The following is a 22345-nucleotide window of genomic DNA, read 5'->3' on the forward strand; positions in this document are numbered from 1 at the left end:
TTAACTATATTTCAAGCTAAAAATAACCGTTTCCCACATCGAGACCGCGACATGCTAATTCAGGACTCGGTGCAATCTTAAGAGGATGAGTAAACATCCACTGTAGACAGTCATTTGGAGCCAAAAGCAGCTTCAGGAAGAGGACCGTTATGCCTTGGAGGCGGGGAGCGCGGGGTCTGGTGATCCTTGAGATGTGTTAGCAGAAGGGCTTCTGGGGCCTCCCCGTAAGGGCAGCACGGCTGAAGAAGGCAGCGCAGACAACCACAAGGGGTCCTGAGGACACTGGCCTGGGGCCTAGGACTCCTTTTCTTGTACCCCACATGCCACCAGCCAGGTTGCCGGTGAAGAAGGAGAATGTTCACCACACGTGTTCCCATCCCCCACCTGCAGCCAGGTGCGGGCAGACTCACCCTTCGGCCCCTGATGCCTTTGGGTCCTGGTCCTCCATCCGTCCCGGGCTCGCCAGGGGCACCCTGCAAAGAGAGCCAGGAAGAGGCACATTAAGTTCTGAAACGGAGGGTCCAGCGGAGGGCCCCCGGGCATCTGGACCACACTCCCCAGGGCAGCCAAATGGCTAACTCTGGTTTACATTCCACTGGGTTACTAGTACGTCCGTGTCCTCCACAGATGCAGCCTTAGTTTACTGCCCCCATGATGACGATGTCATACAGATCAGAGCACATCAAGTTTACAAAGTGTGTGATTGCCATGTCATTTGATCCAACCCTCGCAAGGCCCAAGGCAAGAACGCTGTCCACTGTCACCTCCACTTACCGGGTGAGGGAGTATCTCAGAGAGGGCGGGGCCTTCGTAAGCGGCTGACCCCACACTAACACCACAATATTCCGATTTTCAGCCCATGAACATGCCAGACGCAGCCCCCCAAAACGGTGACGTTTCACCACCAGGGGAATATTTATTTACCTTTGGACCAGGGTACCCAGGGAATCCTCTTTCTCCCTGTAAGAGACAAATAAATAACTCAGTTTTGGGTCCTAATTTACATGCATCTAAAAGAAATTATTCTTGAGCAGAAACAAATACATCCACGGAGTCACCAAGACAAAAAAAAAAAAAAACAAAACGCATGATATTCCAACAAAATTTTGAGAAATACTTCTCTAAAGACACAAGACGCCAGAAGCTCAGGAATCCTCAGCAGATACGCACTTTTCTGCCTTTGCGTCCTTCACCGCCAACCCCATCTCTGCCATCATCGCCCTGGGGGTGGAAAGGGAGCATTACTGCAGGCCGCCATGCTGGGCACCCCACAACCTCTCTGTCTAGAACCCGGAGCACAGGGTCGTTGGGTCCCTGAAGGGTTCCCAGATCGAGGAAGTGTTCCTGCTCCCACCCCATCCTCCAGGTGCAAACAAGACAGCCGTCTGCAAGTAAGTGGGTTTAATGGACTCCTTTGGGAAAATGGTGCTGGTGTGCCACCGATAAAAAGAACATCTGACAGCCACCGGGAAAGACAGCACTTGGGTGTGGAGTCAAAGGCCCGCGGAATCTCTGAGACTCTTAGAGCAGAAAGGACTCCCAAAAGTCACCTTGCCAAAGCGCATCCTTGACTCTTTGATTCTAGCAGGAACGCAGGACTCAGTCTCTCACGCCCTCCTGAGTCTCCTGCGCTCAGACCTTCTCTCCTCTCCCCACCGTGGCTTCCCCCACTCCTTCCAGGTCGTGCCACTGGACTGCCTTCTTTCCAAACACCCCCCTCCCTATGCCCTTCAATCTGTCCCATCACACCCTCGCGGGAGACTTTCAGAACTGCACTCCATTGACTATTTCAAAAGAATGAGAACAATATGTGTGAAATATATACACCGGTAACTCTAAAACAGACGCAGAGCATGCTATTTAGTTAATTTAAAGTTTTAAGCAAACATCAACAGCTAAAGAGCCATTGCCCCCAAATTTATGGACACACCATCAAGAGATTTCCTTCTGGTCTGAACAGATTTTAAAGCCTGATTTTTTTCCCCCCTCTGCTTCTGAAACTAAAAGTAACAGAAACGGATCCTTCAAACTTCAGTTTTCTGTAGAGAGGTTACATACACACACAAAAAAATATTTTAAAGTTTGGGATTATAAATCAGATCGACCGGGTTCTCAAAACTTTCTTAAAACATTCTATAGATTTCTTTGCCCTGTACAGAAGTGTGTATTAAAAAAGTATCGTTCGTGAGCAGTCAGATTGTCTTTAGATAATATTTTAAAAAATGAGTTATCAAGGTAATAACTTCTATTCCTAGGATGTCTCATCCAAAGGAAACAGTTTCAATCTGGACTGAGACCTGATCAGATATGATTGCATTTTAACCAAAGGACATTTATTTCTCTGCAGAAAAACTCCATCTAGTCATGGTCACAAACCATTTACAGGACGATAATGAAGGTGGTTCAAGCTTCAGTGAGTCCCCGCATTCACTTCCCAGGAAAAACACAAGAAAAAAATGTCTTTCCCCACTCTTCCCCGATGTAATGAAACTTATTTTGAAATTGATTTGCTGTTTATAAGCAGTCAGTCTCACTGCATTCGGTCATATCCCCAAGGACACAAGGGGACAACTATCCAGTTACCTGTTTAGGACCAACCCAATTTGCAACGAGAAAGGCTAGCCCAGAGAAAGGCCCCATCTCCCCTGCCTCGCACCTTCCAGCAAAGGATTGGCCACAGCACATCCTGATCTTACCGTCTCCCCTCGGGGGCCCCGGCTCCCGACTCCTCCCTTTGGTCCCGGCTCTCCAGGCTCGCCCTACACACGAGAAACAAGGCTGAGACAGCTGTGGGGCTGAGACCATTTAAAACATGATTCCAAGCAATTTCTGTTCTACATGATGCCGGCAGTAAGGTAAAGTCAGTGGGTGTTGACTACAGCAGGGAAACCCCCCCCCACCACCAAGAGACTGAGAGACATCCGTGGATTCACACGAACACGTTTCCTTTACTGAGAAAAGGCTGCCCTTTGAGGCCCGTTCTGATAAATTGTGTTTTTTCTTAAGGCTTATGGAAAGTCGGTTCTCAGACAGTCTTCGTATGACAAGCTGCTGTTATCCAAAAGAGTCGGGGAGCTGGGCCTCTTGGATTAGCTAAATATGGCCAGCAGAGCTCTGTGCGTGCGGCGCCAGTGTTTAAAGAATGTGTGTTCAATGCAACACTGGGGCTGTGCTAAGTGCCTCCCATCTGCTCTGATGACTCCAAGGAGGCCAAACTCCCGTCACATACACAGGCACGAACAGATCAGGGAATCCACCAGCTGCTGGCAGGTTCCGGCCACAAGAAAGCCAACCCGCTGAGTCCAGCCCGTGAGTTCCCTTCAGGTGGGACAGGACAGGGATCCCACTGGCCAAGCCGGGCTGGCAGCTGGGGGGGCTGGATGCAGACTAAGCAGGTGAGCACACGGACAGATGAGGGGAAGGCCACAGAGGGTATGGCTGGGCCCTGACCTCAGGAAATGAGCTCTACTTTGGTTAAGACAAACCTTTCTTCCCAGGGGACCGACTCTGCCACGTTCTCCAGGAGCACCCGCAGTCCCTCCGCTTCCCTGGAGCAGGGAGAGGAGCATGTCAATGAAATATTCACCCTCCAGCCAGAGGCCCTGCACTCGGCCCCCACCCCGCAGCACTCAGTGCCAAGTGCGGTGCCGGGGACCCAAATGCACATGGACGTGGCTTGTGCAAATCTAACACATCCGTGTGACCGCTCGGAACCAGCTTCCACAAACCAACCCGTGTTGCAGTTAATATCCCGAGTCCCTGACTAGAAGAGAAGAACCCAGATTTTGTGGGACTTTGTTTCCTCTCCCTTTTCACACCTCCACAGTGACACCTGATTATACAGGTGCAGAATCCTGTACACGTATCCCCTGAGGGAGTAAGTAAATAATGAAGAAACATAGCTCTTAAAACGGGGTGCAGCCTCCAGAGCCCAGAAATGACCCACACGAACATGCGAAAAACGGGTGGTAGGAGCTCTTTGTCATTGGTGACTATTAGAAGAGTTTCACCTCACCCCCACTCCACCTTAAACTCTTGACTAATGAGAGCTTAAATAATGTTGAATAAAACCCACAAAAGCTTTGAAAATAGGTATTTATCAGACGGCGAACCAGGAAAGGAATGTCTAAGCCAACAAGGGATCTCACAAAGTTCCTACTTGGTTGCAACACCTTTTTGTCCATTTCTGTAGCAACAAGCCAGCTCTTTGCCCCTTTTCGGTTATTACTGTTTTCTGTAACACATGACAGGGTGGCTCCCTGAACAGCACGTCAGACAGGACGGACACCAAGTGTGCAGTGCTGGGGACCCGGGCCCCACACAGCTAACTCATTTCTGCTCATGGTCACCGAGCCCCGAGATGCATGTCCATGCCTGTGGTCGTTCAAGTTCAAGGAGCAGCTTCAGTGTTGAACCTGAGGGTGGGGAATGCCTTACACCGAATACCGAACCACAAGGCAAACTCCAGGGGCCACATATGAAACAATTTGGCATAAGCCGAGAATTGGGGCAGATTTAGAGTTTACAAAGGTCCAGCCTCAGGCTTTGGAAGTGCAGGATGGCCTCACCACCCAGCTGGCCAGTGTTTGGAAGGAGCAGCACCGGGATTCAGAAGCCCCTGGAGCACCAAGACCAAGGGTCTCTTACTTCCTCAGGCAAACTGGCCAGTCACCGTGAGGACTGAGGTTGACCCGGGGTCTGTGCTGGCAGCGGGGAGGCGAAGGGAGAAGTCTGTCTACAGTAACACCATCCGCAGGACCTCAGCCTGTGCGGGCCGTGCTCCCGCTTAGCTAAAGACAGGGGTGGGATCAAGCGGACTTACCCGAGGCCCAGAAATGCCTTGTTCACCGATCAGGCCTGGGGGACCCGTGGGACCAGGTGGACCCTGAAGAAGTAAAAGGCCAACATAAGTGCTGCGTTGAGGTGGCGTTCCATGAGGAACGTCAGGGTGACACGTGTACTTTGCACAGAGCCCAGAGCCTCGCTCCCGCCGGCCAAAAAGACCTCTAGAGACCATGCCTCTGTCTCAGCTGTTAACAGCAGCTCCAACCCGGGACACTAAGGGGGAGGTTAGCTTAAGAAAAATACAAGGAGCCCGGAGGGCTCAGTCGGTTAAGCGTCTGACTCTTGAGTTTAGCTCAGGTCATGCTCTCAGGATTTGTGAGTTTGAGCCCCACATCAGGCCAGAGACAGAAAGGACATCAGTGGTTTCCAGGAGCTGCAGGAGAGGATACGGGAATGACTGCCTAAGGGCTCGGGGGCTCCTCTGGGGATGATGAAAATGTTTTCAAACTATATAGAGCTAATGGTTGTACCACACTGTGAATGTATTATGTGCCACTGAACTCTTCGGTAGTTAATTCTGGGTTCGATTATATAAAACTGGCTGTCACCTCATTCAAATTGAAAACCATCTGGGGACTCCTGGGGAGCTCGGTCGGTTGAGCATCTGACTCTTGATTTCAGCTCAGGCCACGATCTCACGCTTCGTGAGTTCAAGCCCCGGGTCAGGCTCCGTGCTGACAGCGTGGAGTCTGTTTGGGATTCTGTCTCTCGCCCGCTCCCTCTGCCCCTCCCCTGCTTGTGCTGTCTCTGCCTCTCTCAAAACAAATAAACATTTAAAAATAAACACATGGAACAATTTAAAAACACATACTGGAGCACCTGGGCAAACATCACAAGGCGCACGGCCGCGCTGGGAGTACTGACCTGTCCACCTCGGGTGCCCTGCTCTCCCACGGAGCCCGGCTGGCCCGGGCCGCCCTTGTTGCCCTTGGAAACAAAAGAAGATGAGGGGGGGGGTCAAAGTGGTTGAGGCCAGTGTCAGCTGTGTATTTGACAGTCACGTCTGGACAAGGGGGTAGGGGAACAGCCCCACAGGGGAGAGGAGGCCACCAGGGCAGTGGCCCCAGGATGAAACATTCAGCACGTACAGCCAGTGCCATTCTGCACGCTTACGATGGTTCCCCACACCTGCCTCACCTCTGCTCAGGATGGTTGTGAAATCAGGATTTTTGAATCCAAACCTGCCTTGCACAGCTGGGCAGACGGACACAGTAAGACGCGGAGACTGGCTGACGAGCAGGTCAGCGGGCGCGTCAGGGACGAGGGACGCCCGGACGCCCCCTGCTCCATTCCTCCCCTCAGTCTCTGCCCCTGGTCCCCACAGCCACGCGGTTTCACAAGTCGTTTGGAAGAGGCTAAATGCACGGAGTTGGTACAGAAGGTGGTGGCTGGTGTTTGAGCCCCACGCCTTGAAGGCAGAGGGACAAAGCTTTTGGCTCCCAGGCTGATTGCATTCTTGCCCTTTGAGAGCACGTGGTGAGTCATGGTGTGATGGCAGAAGAAAGGCACCAAATTAGAGACTTACCTTAGCTCCCGCTGGTCCCCTTCGGCCAAAGCCGCCCTGTGGAGGAATCACACAAACTGAGAGGGAGCCTGGGGACGGAGCCCGGGGCTTTCTGTGACGTAAGTCGCCACGAGCCAGACAATGTGCCTGGCCGGCCCTGAGCAGACTCAAGAGAGACACCCTTCCTCCTGCCCTCCTCTCCGCCAAGTTTTGCTTCCACGCTGCCCTGTTAGCCACCCAAATGGGAGTTTTCAGAGTTACTTCCAACCTGCCAAGCAAAATAATGACTCCTTCTGGCTGCACGATCCCAGCCAATTTCAAAAAAGGATGTAAAAATGGTAATGTCAACCTGTCTGTTTTTCAACCATTTTCATAACTGCAGGCAGAAGTAATGAAATACATCAATTATAATGGAAGGGAGTCCCAAACTCTCCAAACGCTCCTGGCCAAATATAACACACACTCAGCTAAGTAAAGCATCGGGAGTGCACATACGTGAACCTAAAAAGCCCAACCGTACTTAGTCTGGGCTCATGACTTGGCAACATCTTCCTCGATGTTCCAGAGGTGACCCTTCGTTCAAATAAATGTGGGCCCATCGCATAAGCAATGCTTTCATTCCGATTCTGTGATGGCTTCCTCTCCATCGGAAAGGTTTGGGACGGGAACGCATGAAGGTCCTGGGTGTATCTTTGTGAGGTGAAGGGTTAGTGTTCTGGACACTGTAAGTCACCAGCTCTGTTATGGGGCTTCGCCCATCTGTGGCGTCAACCAAAGAAAGACATTCTCCACTCCCAACGGGCCAGCCCAGAGACCTTCTGGGGTGACTGTTTTAACATTATTCACGGTGGTGGAAACTTCTTTAATGGAAGGCCTTGGCCTCCTTCTACAAATGACACGTGGACAAGTGGAGAAGGAGACGCGCCACGCAGCTCCTTCAGAGTAACAATCTGCCTGGCCTCCCCCAAAGGGCACAACTAGGAGTACGACTAGAGGCTAAGTGCTCAGTGACGCAGTGCTCAGGCCAGAGGCAGCCCGCAGAAGCCCCAGTGTGGCTGTGTGAGACATGAGGTGGCCCGGTGGGAAGGACACGTTTCACCTTGGCCTGAGCCGGGCACAGCGAGGTCCTAAGGGAAGGAACCGGAGGCCCCCGGGCCAGGCCTCACCCTAGCGCAAGGGAAGAAGCGGGTGGACAAGAGCCCTTGACTCCATCAAGGGTGAACCGAGGTCTCCACCTTGCGCGCAGAAATAAAACAAACTGCAGGCAGGACCCTATTTTAAGTCACTTCGTGAAAACAACTTTTGGTTCCATCACACGCTGAGCGGGTGGCTCGTTAGAACAGCGGGGTCTTTCCTCATTGGTCAGTTTGCAGTTCGCTCGCAGTAACACTCAGAACTTCTAAGATGGTGTTTTCAAATTTTGTTTTTCTTCTGAATTCTAAAGGCACAATTTTAAAACTTACGCCCCTAGCATACCATGTAATCACGGGTGAGAGTCATCCCTTCCAAAAGCCCCCATCTCAGGGCACAGCCCCCTGAGGGTCCAGCCACGGATGGATCCCTCACCGTGTGGCTGGTGCTGGGGAAACGGCAGAGGTACCATTTTTGGCCGCCCAGACCCAGCCTGCTGCCGCTCTGCTCTCTCAGCTTGTGAGCAGAGCCATCCTGACTGCCCCTGACGCCTTACAAACTTCCAGGCCACTCCTCCCCCGTGCAGGGACCCTCTTCCCCCTCTGGAGCCACGCTCTGTGTTCCCCGGGGCCCTGGGAGCTGCCAAGGGTTTCCCAAGGGTCGTGTACATAGCTTTGGTCTTAGCAGCTCTTCGAGGGGACTCAGAGATTAGGGACGCAACGAGCTCTCCTGCAACAGACATTCGCGAAATGTCTCGAAAAGGCAACCGCCTGATGCAATTCACTAGAAAACACAATCTGGTGTCGTCGCTTGAATTACAGCCGCACCAACAAACAATGACTAAACCCACAAGCATACAACCCATCAGCCTTCTTGCCCCTCACTCCCTCCTGAGTTTGTGCTTCTGTTTGGATTTTTTAAATATTTAGCGGGACAGAGCCTAGCCACATGTTTGAAATCCCCCCCAAAGCCCCCAAGTAAAAATTTGCTGAGTAACGCTGCCCCAGATCGTGTTGGTGATTCAGGAGGCACTTGCTAGGACTCCCCACAAAGCCCCCTGAGCCCCAAGAGGCACTCACGTCCTTCCCGGTTTCTCCAGGCCTTCCAGATACCCCGTCTCTCCCAGGGAGACCCTGACATGGAGAAAAAATCAGCATAAGACTCTCATCCAACTCTGGCATATTGTGCCAGAGACCACGGGAAAGGGGGTTGCTTGTACACATGGCAGGGGGCGGGGGGATGCTTGGTGGGACCCCTTAGACAGGGGTCATGCCGTCTGCACGAGCCTGAGAAGTGCTTTCCGTAAATACCTAAGGGGCATAAATTCTGCAGAAAAGGAGACCCTCTGGGTAGCAGCTGGAGACTGCCTTCCCAGGCACACAGTCCACACCCGACCTCGTGTGCCCATAGCCGTGAAGACCACTTCTGTGGCCCCTGTGGCTGGGGGTGAGCCCTCGGCAAAGGGGGTCCAGGGATGCAGAGCACCGTACCATGGGGCCGATGTCTCCGGTTTCTCCTTTGGGCCCTCTCTGCTGACTGTCCCGTCCTGAGTCACCCTGCAGACAACACAGGTCAGGGACATGAGCCACGTGTGCAAGAAAAAGGCACTTCAAATTCACCTTAGGTAAACAGAAGAGTTTGCCACCCTTCTCAGCCTATGGCTCTACAAAACCTATAGGCCAACCCCCTCCCGAGCCAGCCTCCCTCCTCCTGGGCCAGCTTCCCTCCTCCCGGGCCAGCCTCCCTCCTCCTGGGCCAGCCTCCCTCCTCCTGGGCCAGCTTCCCTCCTCCCCACCACCCCCCTTCCCCCACCCCTGCCCTGCCAGCCTCCCTTCCTCCTCCCAGGCCAGCCTCCCTTCCTCCTCCCAGGCCAGCCTCCCTCCTCCTGGGCCAGCCTCCCTCCTCCTGGGCCAGCTTCCCTCCTCCCCACCACCCCCCTTCCCCCACCCCTGCCCTGCCAGCCTCCCTTCCTCCTCCCAGGCCAGCCTCCCTCCTCCTGGGCCAGCCTCCCTCCTCCTGGGCCAGCCTCCCTCCTCCCCACCGGGCCAGCTTCCCTCCTCCCCACCGGGCCAGCTTCCCTCCTCCTGGGCCAGCTTCCCTCCTCCCTACCAGGCCAGCTTCCCTCCTCCCCACCCGGCCAGCCTCCCTCCTCCGGGCCAGAATAAGGCAAGAGAGACGGTGAGGCACTATTCTCCCTGTTGAGGAAGGACCGCTGCCCACTGCCCAGGGCTGAGAGTGGTTTGGGACCCCACGATCAGGCTGTCAGAGTGAGATGGGTGGGCTATGGGGGATGTGGCCAAGGCGTGGCCCCTCAGGGTCCTACATTTTTGTCACCTCTGATACTTTTCTGAGCACCCGACCCCGCTAGATTAAAGCGCCTTGAGACCACCTTTGAGGGAAATTCCTGAGGCCTTCGTATGACAGGCCTTGCAAACACTATCTTTGCAGCTAGAGAGCAAACGTGTCTCCAAAACTGTAGGAGGAGGACAAGCCCTGTACATTATCAACACATTCTAAAGCAATTTCAAAACTCTGGTTAAAACCTCTTCCTCCTAACTCACTTCCCAACGACCCCCCCTCCCCAGACTTGGGTCCCAAACTGTCCGTGAGAAAGCTCCCTTACCGGGTCACCTCGAATTCCAACGTCTCCCCTCTCCCCTTTGTCCCCTTTGGGTCCTTTGTCACCCTAAATAAAAAATACCAGCAGAGACAAAAATTAGATAAGGTTTCAAATTTGTATCTCCCCCTTAAAAATCACATTCTTCAGTTTATAAATCTTAAAAAGAAGAGTATCTCCCGTTTACGCGTTTACATGAAGGTAAATTTACTTCCAAATATTTCCAATTTGTTCAGGTAATCCCAAATCTTTACTAGGACCTACTCTGGACCAGGCACCAGGGATTTATTTAAACAGAACACAGTCAGTCCCTGCCCTAGGAGATATACTCTTCAGACTAAAAGATACGATGTAATTGTCACAACGGACAGAGGACACAGGAGACACCACGGAAGCACCCCCAGAGGACATCAGGGAAGGCTGCCTGGAGGAAGCAGTCTTTACATACAAGAATAAAAAAAAATTTTCTTAGGTGAAAAGTTTTTAGTTTTTCCATAGTGGAAACACTATGGAAACATACTTACCCTTCTGCCGGGACTCCCTTTCTCTCCAGGAGAACCGGGCAATCCTTTGTCCCCCTGTCAAAGACAACAAGAAAACGTCACTCCTGGCACAATTTCCACCGTAGACTGAAGCGTGAGCCACAGGGATGCTCGGGACCGGACGCGGTTGGGACTTAAGAGTATGAAATTGCTTACATCTTCGCCATTGAGACCATCCAGTCCGATTTCTCCTAATTCACCCTGCACGGGAACAAGACACACGGTGAGGGAAGAAAGCCATCTGGTAAAGGAAAAATGATCAAAACGGGGAACGCTTTGAATTTCAAAAACGAGGGGCGCCCGGGTGGCTCAGTCGGTTGAGCGTCCGACTTCGGCTCAGGTCATGATCTCACAGTTCGTGGGCTCAAGCCCCGCATCGGGCTCTGTGCTGACAGCTCAGAGCCTGGAGCTTGCTTCGGGTTCTGTGTCTCCCTCTCTCTCTGCTCCTAACCCATTCGCTCTTGCTTTCTCTCAAAATTAAATAAACATCCCCCCAAAAATTTGAAGATAAATAAATAAATTTCAAAAACGAAAACCAGCATAGGTACCTTCTCTCCTGGGAATCCGCGAGAGCCCTGGAAGGGAGAGGAAAGGGGAAACATTAGCTCCTCCCTGAAGGCCAAAGAGAAGAGGCTAGAACAGCAGGGGGGGGGGGGGGGGGGGCCCACCCCACCTGAACGCCCTGAGTCTGAAATTCAGTGCTGGGGATTCATCTGTCTGCCTTGTGCCCTCTCCATCCCGTGGGGGATCCTGAGGCTAATTTCCCTGGCCCTGAGCAGGTGGCCTTCTTGGCTCCTTGGTCAGGAGGGGTGGGTCCTGAAAGCCAGGGACCCGGCTACAAGACCCCTTTGTGACTTTGCCACATGCTGGCCCTTTCCCTTCAGCACCTGCTTTCAAACCTCAGCAAACAGAGGAGAAAGCACATTCAAGTATTCCACACAAGGAATTTTCCAGCACGAGCCACCCTCTTGCTTCCTTCCACCCCGCCTGGACACCACCCTGGCTCCTCTGGGGGGCCCCGGGGGCTGGAGCTGCTGCCCCCCGCCCCCGGCCCGTGTTCTCTGTCCTTGTGACTCCTTCCTGGCTGCTCAAAAGGCCGTAGAAAATGCCTCCTTTATGGGGGGCGGGAGGGAGGGGAGGGTGGGTGATGGGCATCGAGGAGGGCACCTGCCGGGAGGAGCACTGGGTGTTGTATGGAAACCAACTTGACAATAAATTTCATATTTAAAATAATACAAAAAAAATACAAAGAACTATAAAGTAAAAAAGAAAAAGAAAAAGGAAAAAAGAAAACGCTTCCTTCATTCCCAGGCTCCCTTCCCAGCGCAGCCAGTGCCGCTGACCCGCCAGACTGAGCCCTCTCGCCACGATGCGAGGCCACTGGCTGCTGCACACGGACGACACAGAGGCCCCGGGGGCCTTCCTCCCCAAGGAGGCATTTGGGGAAACTGTCTCACTTCTGCACGTGCCACTGAAAGCCTCTGCCTGCGGGGCCCTGGTGCTGCGGTCCCCACGCTCACGCAGGGCTCAGCACACGGTACCTTTATTCCTCTCTGCCCGGGGCAGCCCTGGAAACCTTGAGTGCCGTTCACGCCGGGAGGACCCCGTTCACCCTGCGGGAGAAACGAAGGCAGTTACAAGGCGGAGCTCCGGGCCACCACGCCTCCTCTGAGTGCGCAGCCCCGGGAGGGTGTGGCCTAGAAAGCGGATTTCGCTGGGCTGTCGGGGATGCTGTTCCATCCCGGTGGGGCCTCCAGCATTCCTGCACCCCCCGGCCCTGGGCCTGGCCTTGAACCTGCAGTTCCTGCCCCTGGAGGGACCAGGGAGGGTCTGCAGCTCAAAAGGGTACCAGGGTGAGCAGGTCACTGGGTCCTGGGTGTGCATGAGTGTCGGGTGCCCACAGAATCCCGGGCCTGACAGTTCCTCTGCATGGTCCCTTGTTCCCGGCTCTCCAGTGGGTCCTGGGGCCAGCCTGACACCCAGCACTGCCAGCTGGGACCCTGTGACTTCACCACTCCCCATGGACCCTGTATCCCCGGCCCAGAGCTGGGCTTCTTTCTAGTGTCTCAAAGCCTCTCGGACCCAGGCACTGCTTCTCAAACCCCCAACCGGACCCTCTGGCTACTGATGACCCAAGTCAGTAAACCTCCCTTAAAGGGCGTGACCCCGACGACCACCCTGGTTGGGTTTCCCGGGCGCCCCTGCCCCGGCTCACTCCCCTCTCTGCTTGGATGTCTGGGTCTGCTGGGTATGCCCCACTCGGTGGCCCCCAGTCTCAGAAGCCATTAAGTCTCTCCCTCTGAAATAAGACCAGCAAAGTGCCTGCACTTCATGTCCACATCTGTCCTGTTGGGGACGTCACACTCTTCTCCCCAGTGTAGAAATCTGAGTGGAGCTGCTAAGGAGGTTAGAAACTGATGTTATCCCAGTAGGAAAGTCATTGGAAATGGAACAGATTATGAGCCCCACAATTCAACCCCAATGAGCGAGGAACAAGGAGGCAATAAAAGCTTAAAGAACAAGCCATCTTGTACTTACGGGTCCGCCCTCGTCACCAGGATAACCTCGGTAGCCATCTTCCCCGGGAATACCCTAGAACAGAGGAAGTTCGTGCTTCAGTTAAACCTCGTAGTTTTCTTTGTTCTCCAAGTATCGCCCTGCCCCCCTTTCTTGGTAGAGCAATGCCACCATGTAACACGGCTTTAGGTGTCCCCTTGAACTGGGGTTTCTTCTTATTGTTACAGCATAATTAATCTATCAGAATCTTTAAGGCTCGTCTCCACCAAGAAATCCTGCCAGTTTCCTGTAACTTAGACACCTACTAAGAATCTTTGCTGACCATCCACAATGAGGATGCCAGTCAGCGATGCCCACTAATTTTAACATTATTTTTTTAAGTTTACTTACATTTATCTTAAAAGAGAGAGAGAGAGAGCAGAGGAGGGGCAGAGAGAGAGGGAGAGAGAGAATTCCAAGCAGGCTCCACCCTGTCAGTACAGAGCCCGATGCAGGGCTCGATCTCAAGAATCGTGAGATCAAGAGTCGGACAATTAATCAACCGACTGAGCCACCCAGGGGCCCCTGATTTTAGCATTATTTTATAAAATGATAAACAGACCCCCTCACCCCAAGGAAAGAGAGAAGGCAGCAGGCATTCAGCACCCCTCAGGCCTCATGTTGCACCCCTTTGGACTCTCCTGAAATCTGGTCCCAGACGTCAGAGAAGGGCAAAGCCACCCTACCTTTGGCCCGATGCTGCCAATGGGCCCGCGGTCTCCCCTTTGCCCGGAGCATTTGCAGGGAACCCCACAGCAAGCTTTCTCAGCAATGTTGTCCTACCAAAAGGAAAAGAAAGTTCAAGTCTGAACAAATACCTAGGAAAAAAAAAAAAGGCATAAATATGCCGTGAAGGTCAAAATCGATGTACGTGGATTTCACGGTGAGAGATGATCTTCTTCCCGCATAGCATTTCCTCCAAGACTGCTCAGCAGTCAGGGTGGCAGAGGGAAGTCACCAATGTAGGAGCATGGACAGCCACCAAAGTAACACAGATCATACTCACGGTGTCACCGCAGGCTCGGCCTTATTTCTAAAAGTTTCCAACATACGTATCCAAATTTCAAATGTTAAGCGTAACTTACATATTTTTAAAACCCCGAAGAGCAAGACCTAACAAATAAATTGCATACGGCCGGGACAGAATGCGGTTCCACAACGGAGATCCGTACACCCTTCCTCAGGACCATGGTCAGAGCACAGACTGTGGCTCCAGCTGGGAGGAGACCTTGGGAACAGCCGCGGTGTGGGGCCGACACACAAGTGGTCCCCGCCTCTTGGCCACCAGCACCGCCACTCTGGGCCACCAGTGCGGCCACACTCATCAGACACCCTCGACGTTCCCTTCGCATCCTAACCCCTGACCTTATTGGGAAAGCGCATGCCCAACAAACATTTCCATCTGCTAAACTCGTGGTGCTCCAACACTCTTCTCACGGCGAGCTTCCTAGAGTTTTCATTTCCTCCATGGCCCGGATGCGTCAACTAACGCAACCTCCTTCCACCCAATAAAAAAATAAAATCCCAATTCCAGCCCTAGGAAGAATGCAGGAGGGAAGAAGGAACAGTCAGTTTATCCTCCAGCTCACTGCTGCCACCAGAAAGCAATCTCCCAGTTGACCACTCAGCCCCACGTCCCCCAAAGAGCCCACCCACTCCCGGCCCCAGGGCTAGCACCTCCGGCTGAGAGAGGCTGAACCCCAGCATTAGGATGCCTCATGAGGACACCTTTATTTCCTCCAAAGGAAATTAGGAGAGAAGACAAGGGAGGTGCCCCTCTGCCCAGAAACGGTCTTTCTTTTCCTGCATCGTCTTATTTTCACATGTAACTTTTGGATGCTGAGGACAGTTTCCTGTTTGGGGACAGTCACTCTGATGTCTTGCCTTCCCAGCCATCTTATGAACGGAAAGGTTCTCACGAAAGGGAGCAGAGAGGAACCTGTCAGGTAACACCACCAGCATGCCTCGAGACCCATTTTCCAGCTCGCTGCTTTCCCAGCTCTTGGACACCTCCGTGTTCTGGACTCACGCCTGGGATGGCCGCAAGGCAGGTCCCAAGTGAATTAAATAAACCGAATTACCCACCCGAAGGGCCCCTCTGCCATTCACCTCGCAAACAAACAAACAAACAAACAGACAGACAGAAATGCCTTCGTGATCTTCAATGACAGAAAAAATGGGTGTCTTGACCGCTTTGTGTGTAAGAGACACAAAAACTCACGAGCTGCTCTGCCAGTTCATAATCGAGGTCCAGCAGGTTAAGCCTCAGGGGCCTGTTGTACATGAAACCTCGCCCGAACTCCAACTGTATCAGCTGCTCCAAGTTGGCTACACGTTCAAGGCCCACCAGGATCAGAGCTTGGACGCCTGCAGGGGGAGGCACATGCAGCGCGGCTCAGCTGGGCATTCCAGAACCACCATGGCTTTTCCCTCCTAACTTTTTTTTTAAAAGAAAAAACTTCAGGGGCGCCTGGGTGGCTCAGTCGGTGAAGCGTCCAGCTTCGGCTCAGGTCAGGAGCTCACGGTTCGTGAGTTCGAGCCCCGCGTCGGGCTCTGTGCTGACAGCTCGGAGCCTGGAGCCTGCTTCGGATTCTGGGTCTCCCTCTCTCTGCCACTCCCCTGCTCATGCTCACTCGCGCTCTCTCGCTCTCTCGCAAAGGTAAACATTAAAAAACTGCTTTAAAGAAAACTTCAGTATAAAATGTGACCTTTACCTAAAACATGTTGAATCAAACCAGTTAGCGTCTCTGAAGAGTTAAAATACTGGAACTTTGGAATTCTCTAGCAATTGTTCAAGGAATGTCAGTAACTAAACTGATCAGCAGAATACAGGAAGTGACACCATGAAACGCATTCATACGTAGATTCTCCAACTCTGACAAAACTCAGGTGTGCTTGGGGAGAGTTGCCACACCACACCCCCAACACCAGATAGTAGCAATCTCGTCCTCTTGGCTCAGGAAAAGCCAGCTAATAGAGAACACTCTTAGGATAAGTTATGCTTTTTGTGAGCCTCTGGTGTTGGCATTCACTTTGTGATAATCAGTGCGACCAGATTCCAAACCAAATAAACAGGTATTACATCTGATAATGGGCATCCTTGTCTGTCTAGTTACCTTAAATCTGGAAGATGTGGTTTCATTGTTTATTTTAGAGCAAAGTGCATTTTCTGCTTTAAGTTGTAATGTTTTCAAGCGGTAATCACAAAGTCATGTTCTTTTGCAAAAGCATCATGCTTTCAAGACATTCTACCACCCGAATGAGTCTGAGAGCCTGAGGGTCCTGGGTCAGGATTTGGTGAGGAAGCCGACTGTGGCACGAGGGGAACCGCGGTAGCCCCAGGGAGGCGACAGAGGGCCAGGCTGCGAGGAGGAGTCCCCCGGGTCCCCCAGAGGACTCCAGCAGGGTGGTGTCCCTGCCTCACCCAGGCCAACTTCTCCTGTTTGGAAAGCCCACGACCCACCTTCTTGTCGGAGATCCTCAGACGCCCTTTGTAAATCAGCCAGATCTCCATCCACCCCATCGGTAAAATGAATGACCACCTAAAAGTAAAAGAGGGTGTCAAACCCCAGCCAAAATTACAAAGAAATGACCTCCCGGGGGTCGGGGAGATAGGCCCATTCAAACCCTCCACCCACAGTTGAGGAGACTGGGGCCAACGTTGAGAAACAATCATCCCCACTCATGGTTCTTTAATACCATGCACTAAAGGAGGGATAAACGAAGTGGGTATACGGTGGTGTTTGATTTACCAAAAAAAAAAAATTACAATAAAAATAAAAACAGTATTCATCTCATTTTCCTATGTATGAGATGTAGCTTCTAGAAATGTGTGTGTGTGTGTGTGTGTGTGTGTGTGTGTGTGTGTGTGTACGCGCGCGCTACGGGCTGAACCATGTCCCTCCAAAAGTCATATGTCAAAGCCCTAAACTTCAGTCCCTCAGAATATGACTGTATTTGGTGATAGAGCTTTTAAAGTGTCATTAAATTCAGTGAGGCCACTGGGACCATGTGGTCTCTATTCCGATGTGACTGGTCTCCTTCTAAGAGAGATTGGGACACAGACACACACAGAGGGAAGCCCGAATGGAGACAGAAGGAGAAGGTGGCCATCCGCAAGCCAAGGAGAGAGGCCTCCAAAGAAACCAACCCAGCAGAGACTGATCTCAGACTTCCAGCATCCAGGACTGGGAGAATACATTTCTGTTGTTTAAGCCACCCATTCTGTAGTAATAGGTCTTGTCAGCTCTAGAAGACTAATGCTGTGTGTGTGTGTGTGTGTGTGTGTGTGTGTGCGTATTCACACTATATATGTATGTATCTGTATGTAGGTACACATACACGCAGAGAGAATGAGAGAAGAGACCGTGATGTACTCAACGGGTAGGACAATAATCAAAAAGGAATTAATCATAAATTCAGCTCAATCAAGCTTAATTACTGATTTCCAGGATTTTTTTTAGAGCATAAGTAAAACTATTGAAACGGGACAGATATCACATTTTGGACTTTTATGACCAGTTGACGATAAAGCACTTTTACGTTCAGGCACCACCAACCCCATCAAGCATGAAAAGCGCTTCTAGAAGAACACTTGGGGGTAAGGGGCTTCTGGACACGGAGGTGCTCCTCCTGACCAGTACAAGTCCAGAAACTGCACGGGAACCTGGCACAAGGGGGGAGCCCATGCTCACCTTTACGTTGTCTGCTGAGGACTGTCTGAACTTGTTCTGATAGACCTTCAGCGTGTCCGCAGTGAGGACGTAGGGGTGCTGGCTGCGCATGTTCTGGAACTTCTCAAACAGCTCCGGCTGGTACTCGGCAAAGTCAAAGGCCTCCACGGGGCCCGAGGGCGTGTTGGCCACCACCGACACACGCACAGTGGGCATCTGGCCGCCGGTGCAGCTGATTCTTTGCATCTGGCTGATTCTATTCAAGATGGTGTCCACCTTGGACTCAAGGCCCTTCTGGGTCACAAATACGTTCTGATCTCTTGACCCATCAAACCCCAGAATCACATCCAGATTACAGACTGCAAAAAGGAAAGGAGGCAGTGAGCTCTAAGTCTAGGTGGCCGAGATGGGTCCAATACACAGGCACAGCCCTGGGACGTGGACCGGGCATCACGCTTGAGGGCAAAACGAGATCCTCTATGTATGAGCTTTGAGAAGCAATTCAGTCTGCCTCTCTCTCAGGGAACACCAGTGCTGACTCTTAGGAACTGAAAGCATAGGCCATTTTAACGTGTTTGCTTTTCTGGAGTGTTCATCACTTTTGGTCTGCTCTACAGCAGGTGTTTACATCCATCTCAAGATTGTGCTTTAAATGAAATGCACTTGAGAACTCAAATACTCTGAACTCAAATAGTTGATCTAAGTAGCCTATAAACAGAAACAGGGATCAGTAAGTCTGAATAATTTGGGGAATTCAAGAATAGAGGGGGAAAATACATCTTATAAGATCAAGAAAATACAGACCTTCACACTTACCCTGAAAAATAAGATATCCTTATCGATAACAGGGGCTAAGTGGTTACCAGGATCCAACCCACACAGTTGGATAAGTAGAATGCCTGAAGCAGCCAAAGGCTCAAGGAATCCATAGGCCAGCAGCGGGCATCTAAATATCTAAACTAGGTCCAGGGGCGCCTGGGTGGCTCAGTCGGCTAAGTGTCCGACTTAAGCTCAGGTCGTGATGCCGTAGTTCGTGGGTTCAAGCCCCACACTGGTATCCATGCTTATAGTGCAGAGCCTGCTTGGGATTCTCTCTCTCCCTCTCAACAGATGCTCCACATTGGCATGACAGGATGAAAATGTACCTAAAGGGGATTGGTTACCTTTGGAAACATCGGTCACGCCCGGACATAAGGTTTCATGCATCGCATCGTGCAGAGTTTCCAAAACTTGCTCGCTCAGCTCAGACAGCTCCTGGACGTTCCCCACACGGAACGCCGTGGCGCTGTTGGACGCGATCTTCCCAATCTCCTCTGAGTCGATGTTCTTCACGCCCACGGCAAACACTTTGACACCTCTCTGGGTGAGAGCCAGGCTGGCTTCCTGGGCATCCTCCACCGACTTCCCGCCCGTGATCACAAATGCTATCTGAGGGACCCTCTGATCCAGGCGGCTGCCCGCCTCCGGCACGAAATGATTCAGCCGCAGGTGCTGGAGGCCCACCTTGGTGTTTGCGTGTCTCCCCCCTTTGTAGACCACTTTGTTGATAGCGTCGATAATCTGCTGCTTGGTGGTAAAGTCCCTCAGGAAGAACTCATCGGTGGGGTCGGAGTTGTACTGGACCAGCCCCACTTGGATGGAGTCGCCCCCCTCATACAGCGTGTCCACAATTTCAGACACGAAACGGAGCACTTCCTGGAAACTGTCCCTCCTGAAATTGATGGAGCCGTCCAACAGGAACACAACGTCTGCTTTCTTTTTCTCTAAAAGCGGTTAAAATGGAAAGGAGAAATTTGGTTTCCATATCCAGAACAAATACACAAAGTGTAAAATAACTGGAAAAAGGCATTCTTATAACTCGTTCACAGCAGACACCTTTGCTTTATTCCATGCCTCTACAGGGCCCAAATTCACAGCCACCATCATGCTAAAAACAAGAAGATAAATGATAAATCATCTGAACAAAAAGCTAGGAGGCAGGAGGACTCAGGGAAACCGAGAACTGAGTCCTGGTTATCCCATGCAAAATGGCATTACGGCAGATTCAACGGTCCATGAACTCAGATGTTTTAGGAAATGCCGCTAAACACGATTCTTCTGGTCAGAAATAAACAATGGTGTCTGACGGGTATTGGGAGAGATATGCTAGGGGCAGAACGAAAAAGGGCTGGGAGAAATAGACTGGAAATAGGAAGTAGACCCTATACACCTTTGGAGGGCTGCCTGCCAGCATGCTAAGAGCTCCACAGAAGCCCGCCAAAAATGAAAGGCATTTGATGGTAATTTCCTAATTATAATCAAACAATGAAGACTGGAGTAAAAGAGGGGTATGGATTGGCCAACCTCAAAGATGCTGTCCTATTCTGAGAGCCAGTGAATCTGTGGTTAGTCCTCAATGCACCTTCATAGAACCTTTCAGCGGGGCCACAACTAGCCTCATAGAAAGCTCACGGAAGAATTAATGACCCTATGCTTTCCGGGTTATGTTTCCTTCTACAGTTTCAACTAAGTCATTTTCCCAGGATTTAGTTTCTAATATTATACGCAGCAACGACCATAACAGAAGAAAACTATTAAAATACATGCTAATTGCATTTTTTTTCAATTAAAAAATAACAGATGTCACACTCTGTAGTTATGTGTCCCAGAGGTCATACCTGGCCGTGAGGGAGACGGTATGTCCACTCCTGGAGGTGCAGGTGTGATCCCGGAAGGTCCAAAAGAGTTCATGATTCTGTCTTCTATGTTGGGGAGGTCTCTGAATTCTCGCACCGTGAAGACCAGTCTGGGGTCATTGGTGATGGTCTGCAGCTCTGTTCTGTCAACATTTCGGTCTCCTACCCCTAAACTCACAATCCCTGAGGAGCTAATCACCTGTGAAAACCTGGAAATATCATCCTGGGATTTTCCACCCAGAAACAGAACCAGGTGTTGGGGTACGCCATCTTCTATCCGGCTCCCAGCAGACTTGACAAAGAGATTTCTTGCCACAAATTCCAGAGCTTTGCCGGTATTCAGCGGGGACCCCCCTTTGAACCTCAGGCGACGTACTGCATCAAGCACAGGGGCCTGGGATCTGTGGGTCTTCAGGTAGAATTCTGGGAAGACCTCATTGCTGAACTGTACAACCCCGATCCTCACTTTGTTGGGGCCAATGTTGAGTCTGCGAACAATTCTGCTAACAAAGTCCCGAATATGCGCGATGCCATCTGGCCTGACGTTGTCAGAGCTATCAATTAGGAAGACAATGTCTGCAGCATCACTCTCAACATCTGTGGATAGAAAGAAAGGAAGAGGAAAACTCAGTATGTGGCCGGTGTTTCTTTGGCTTTGTTTCTGCTTTTGTTTCTGAACTTGGAACTATCTTACGCTATCTTGCACAGTGTTAACTAGCATTAAAATTACAAGCTAACGCACGTGTGTTTATCTCTTGAGCTTTTTAAAATTAATCATTAAGGGGCACCTGGGTGGCTCAGTCAGTTACGCATCCGACTTCACCTCGGGTCATGATCTCACGGTTCGGTTCATGAGTTCAAGCCCCACATCGGGCTCTGTGCCGACAGTTTGGAACCCGGAAACTGCTTTGGTTTCTGTGTCTCCCTCTCTCTCTGCCCCTCCCCTGCTTGCTCTCGCTCTCTCTCTCTCTCTCTCTCTCTCAAAAATAAACATTAAATTTTTTTAACTCCTCATTAAAAATTGGGCTTTTTTCACCAAAACAGTGTCCACTTCTTAAAATCTTCGAAGTTCTCCAAAAGTTTCTAAGTTTACTCTATTTTAATTATGGCTTTGAAGTCTGGGTTACAACCAGTTTTAAAAATGTAAACAGCATTGGGGCGCCTGGGTGGCTCAGTCGGTTAAGCGTCCGACTTCAGCTCAGGTCACGATCTCGCGGTCCGCGAGTTCGAGCCCCGCGTCGGGCTCTGGGCTGATGGCTCAGAGCCTGGAGCCTGCTTCCGATTCTGTATCTCCCTCTCTCTCTGCCCCTCCCCCGTTCATGCTGTGTCTCTCTCTGTCTCAAAAATAAATAAATGTTAAAAAAAAATTAAAAAAAAAACATAAACAGCATTTAGCAACTGGATTATCAGAATCTACAAAATCATGAGCTGTTACTACCAGAAGGGATCAAGATCTCCCAGAACATCATTGGTGTGCAAGAAGAGGGAGCCAGCTAAGGTCAAAAGTCCTCTCTGTCCAAGGCCACCACTTAGGTAGTGACACCCAGAGAATGCCAACTGTCTCCCAGTGTGCCACAACAGCTCCCCAGGTGTTTGACTCATGGTATTTCTTCTTGCCCACATATCCCTAGCATTTATACAATTTTTTTGTTTTCACTGTTATTTCCCCTATTTTCTTTATGTGAGTCTATTTTTGGCTACAAAACTAATCCAAAAGTCCTGGGAAAGATGAGCCATGTTTTCCTTTTAGTTAGAATTCTAGGTACTTCTTGGAGGCTATTTTATTAACTAGTCCTATGTTG

At 51.2% G+C, this 22345-nt stretch overlaps 1 protein-coding gene across 7 annotated transcripts in view; it reads right to left on the reverse strand.

Annotated features, from left to right (window-relative positions):
- COL6A3 (collagen type VI alpha 3 chain) overlaps window positions 1-22345 on the reverse strand; it is an 80691-nt gene that overhangs the window by 21918 nt on the left and 36428 nt on the right. For all 7 annotated transcript variants that reach the window (XM_042995787.1, XM_042995791.1, XM_042995789.1 and 4 more), the window contains 22 exons: window positions 20526-21140; window positions 19032-19631; window positions 17890-18227; window positions 16659-16737; window positions 15417-15562; window positions 13882-13974; window positions 13178-13231; window positions 12181-12252; window positions 11188-11214; window positions 10796-10840; window positions 10622-10675; window positions 10104-10166; window positions 8971-9036; window positions 8560-8613; window positions 6371-6406; window positions 5710-5772; window positions 4823-4885; window positions 3486-3548; window positions 2697-2759; window positions 1171-1221; window positions 925-960; window positions 411-473 (listed from right to left, as the gene is read on the reverse strand). In XM_042995787.1, the coding sequence (XP_042851721.1) occupies window positions 411-473; window positions 925-960; window positions 1171-1221; window positions 2697-2759; window positions 3486-3548; window positions 4823-4885; window positions 5710-5772; window positions 6371-6406; window positions 8560-8613; window positions 8971-9036; window positions 10104-10166; window positions 10622-10675; window positions 10796-10840; window positions 11188-11214; window positions 12181-12252; window positions 13178-13231; window positions 13882-13974; window positions 15417-15562; window positions 16659-16737; window positions 17890-18227; window positions 19032-19631; window positions 20526-21140 (2744 nt within the window). The remainder of the gene's footprint in view (window positions 1-410; window positions 474-924; window positions 961-1170; window positions 1222-2696; window positions 2760-3485; window positions 3549-4822; window positions 4886-5709; window positions 5773-6370; window positions 6407-8559; window positions 8614-8970; window positions 9037-10103; window positions 10167-10621; window positions 10676-10795; window positions 10841-11187; window positions 11215-12180; window positions 12253-13177; window positions 13232-13881; window positions 13975-15416; window positions 15563-16658; window positions 16738-17889; window positions 18228-19031; window positions 19632-20525; window positions 21141-22345) is intronic.

The sequence above is a fragment of the Panthera tigris genome, chromosome C1, assembly GCF_018350195.1.
Source record: "Panthera tigris isolate Pti1 chromosome C1, P.tigris_Pti1_mat1.1, whole genome shotgun sequence".
NCBI classification, from domain to species: Eukaryota; Metazoa; Chordata; class Mammalia; order Carnivora; family Felidae; genus Panthera; species Panthera tigris.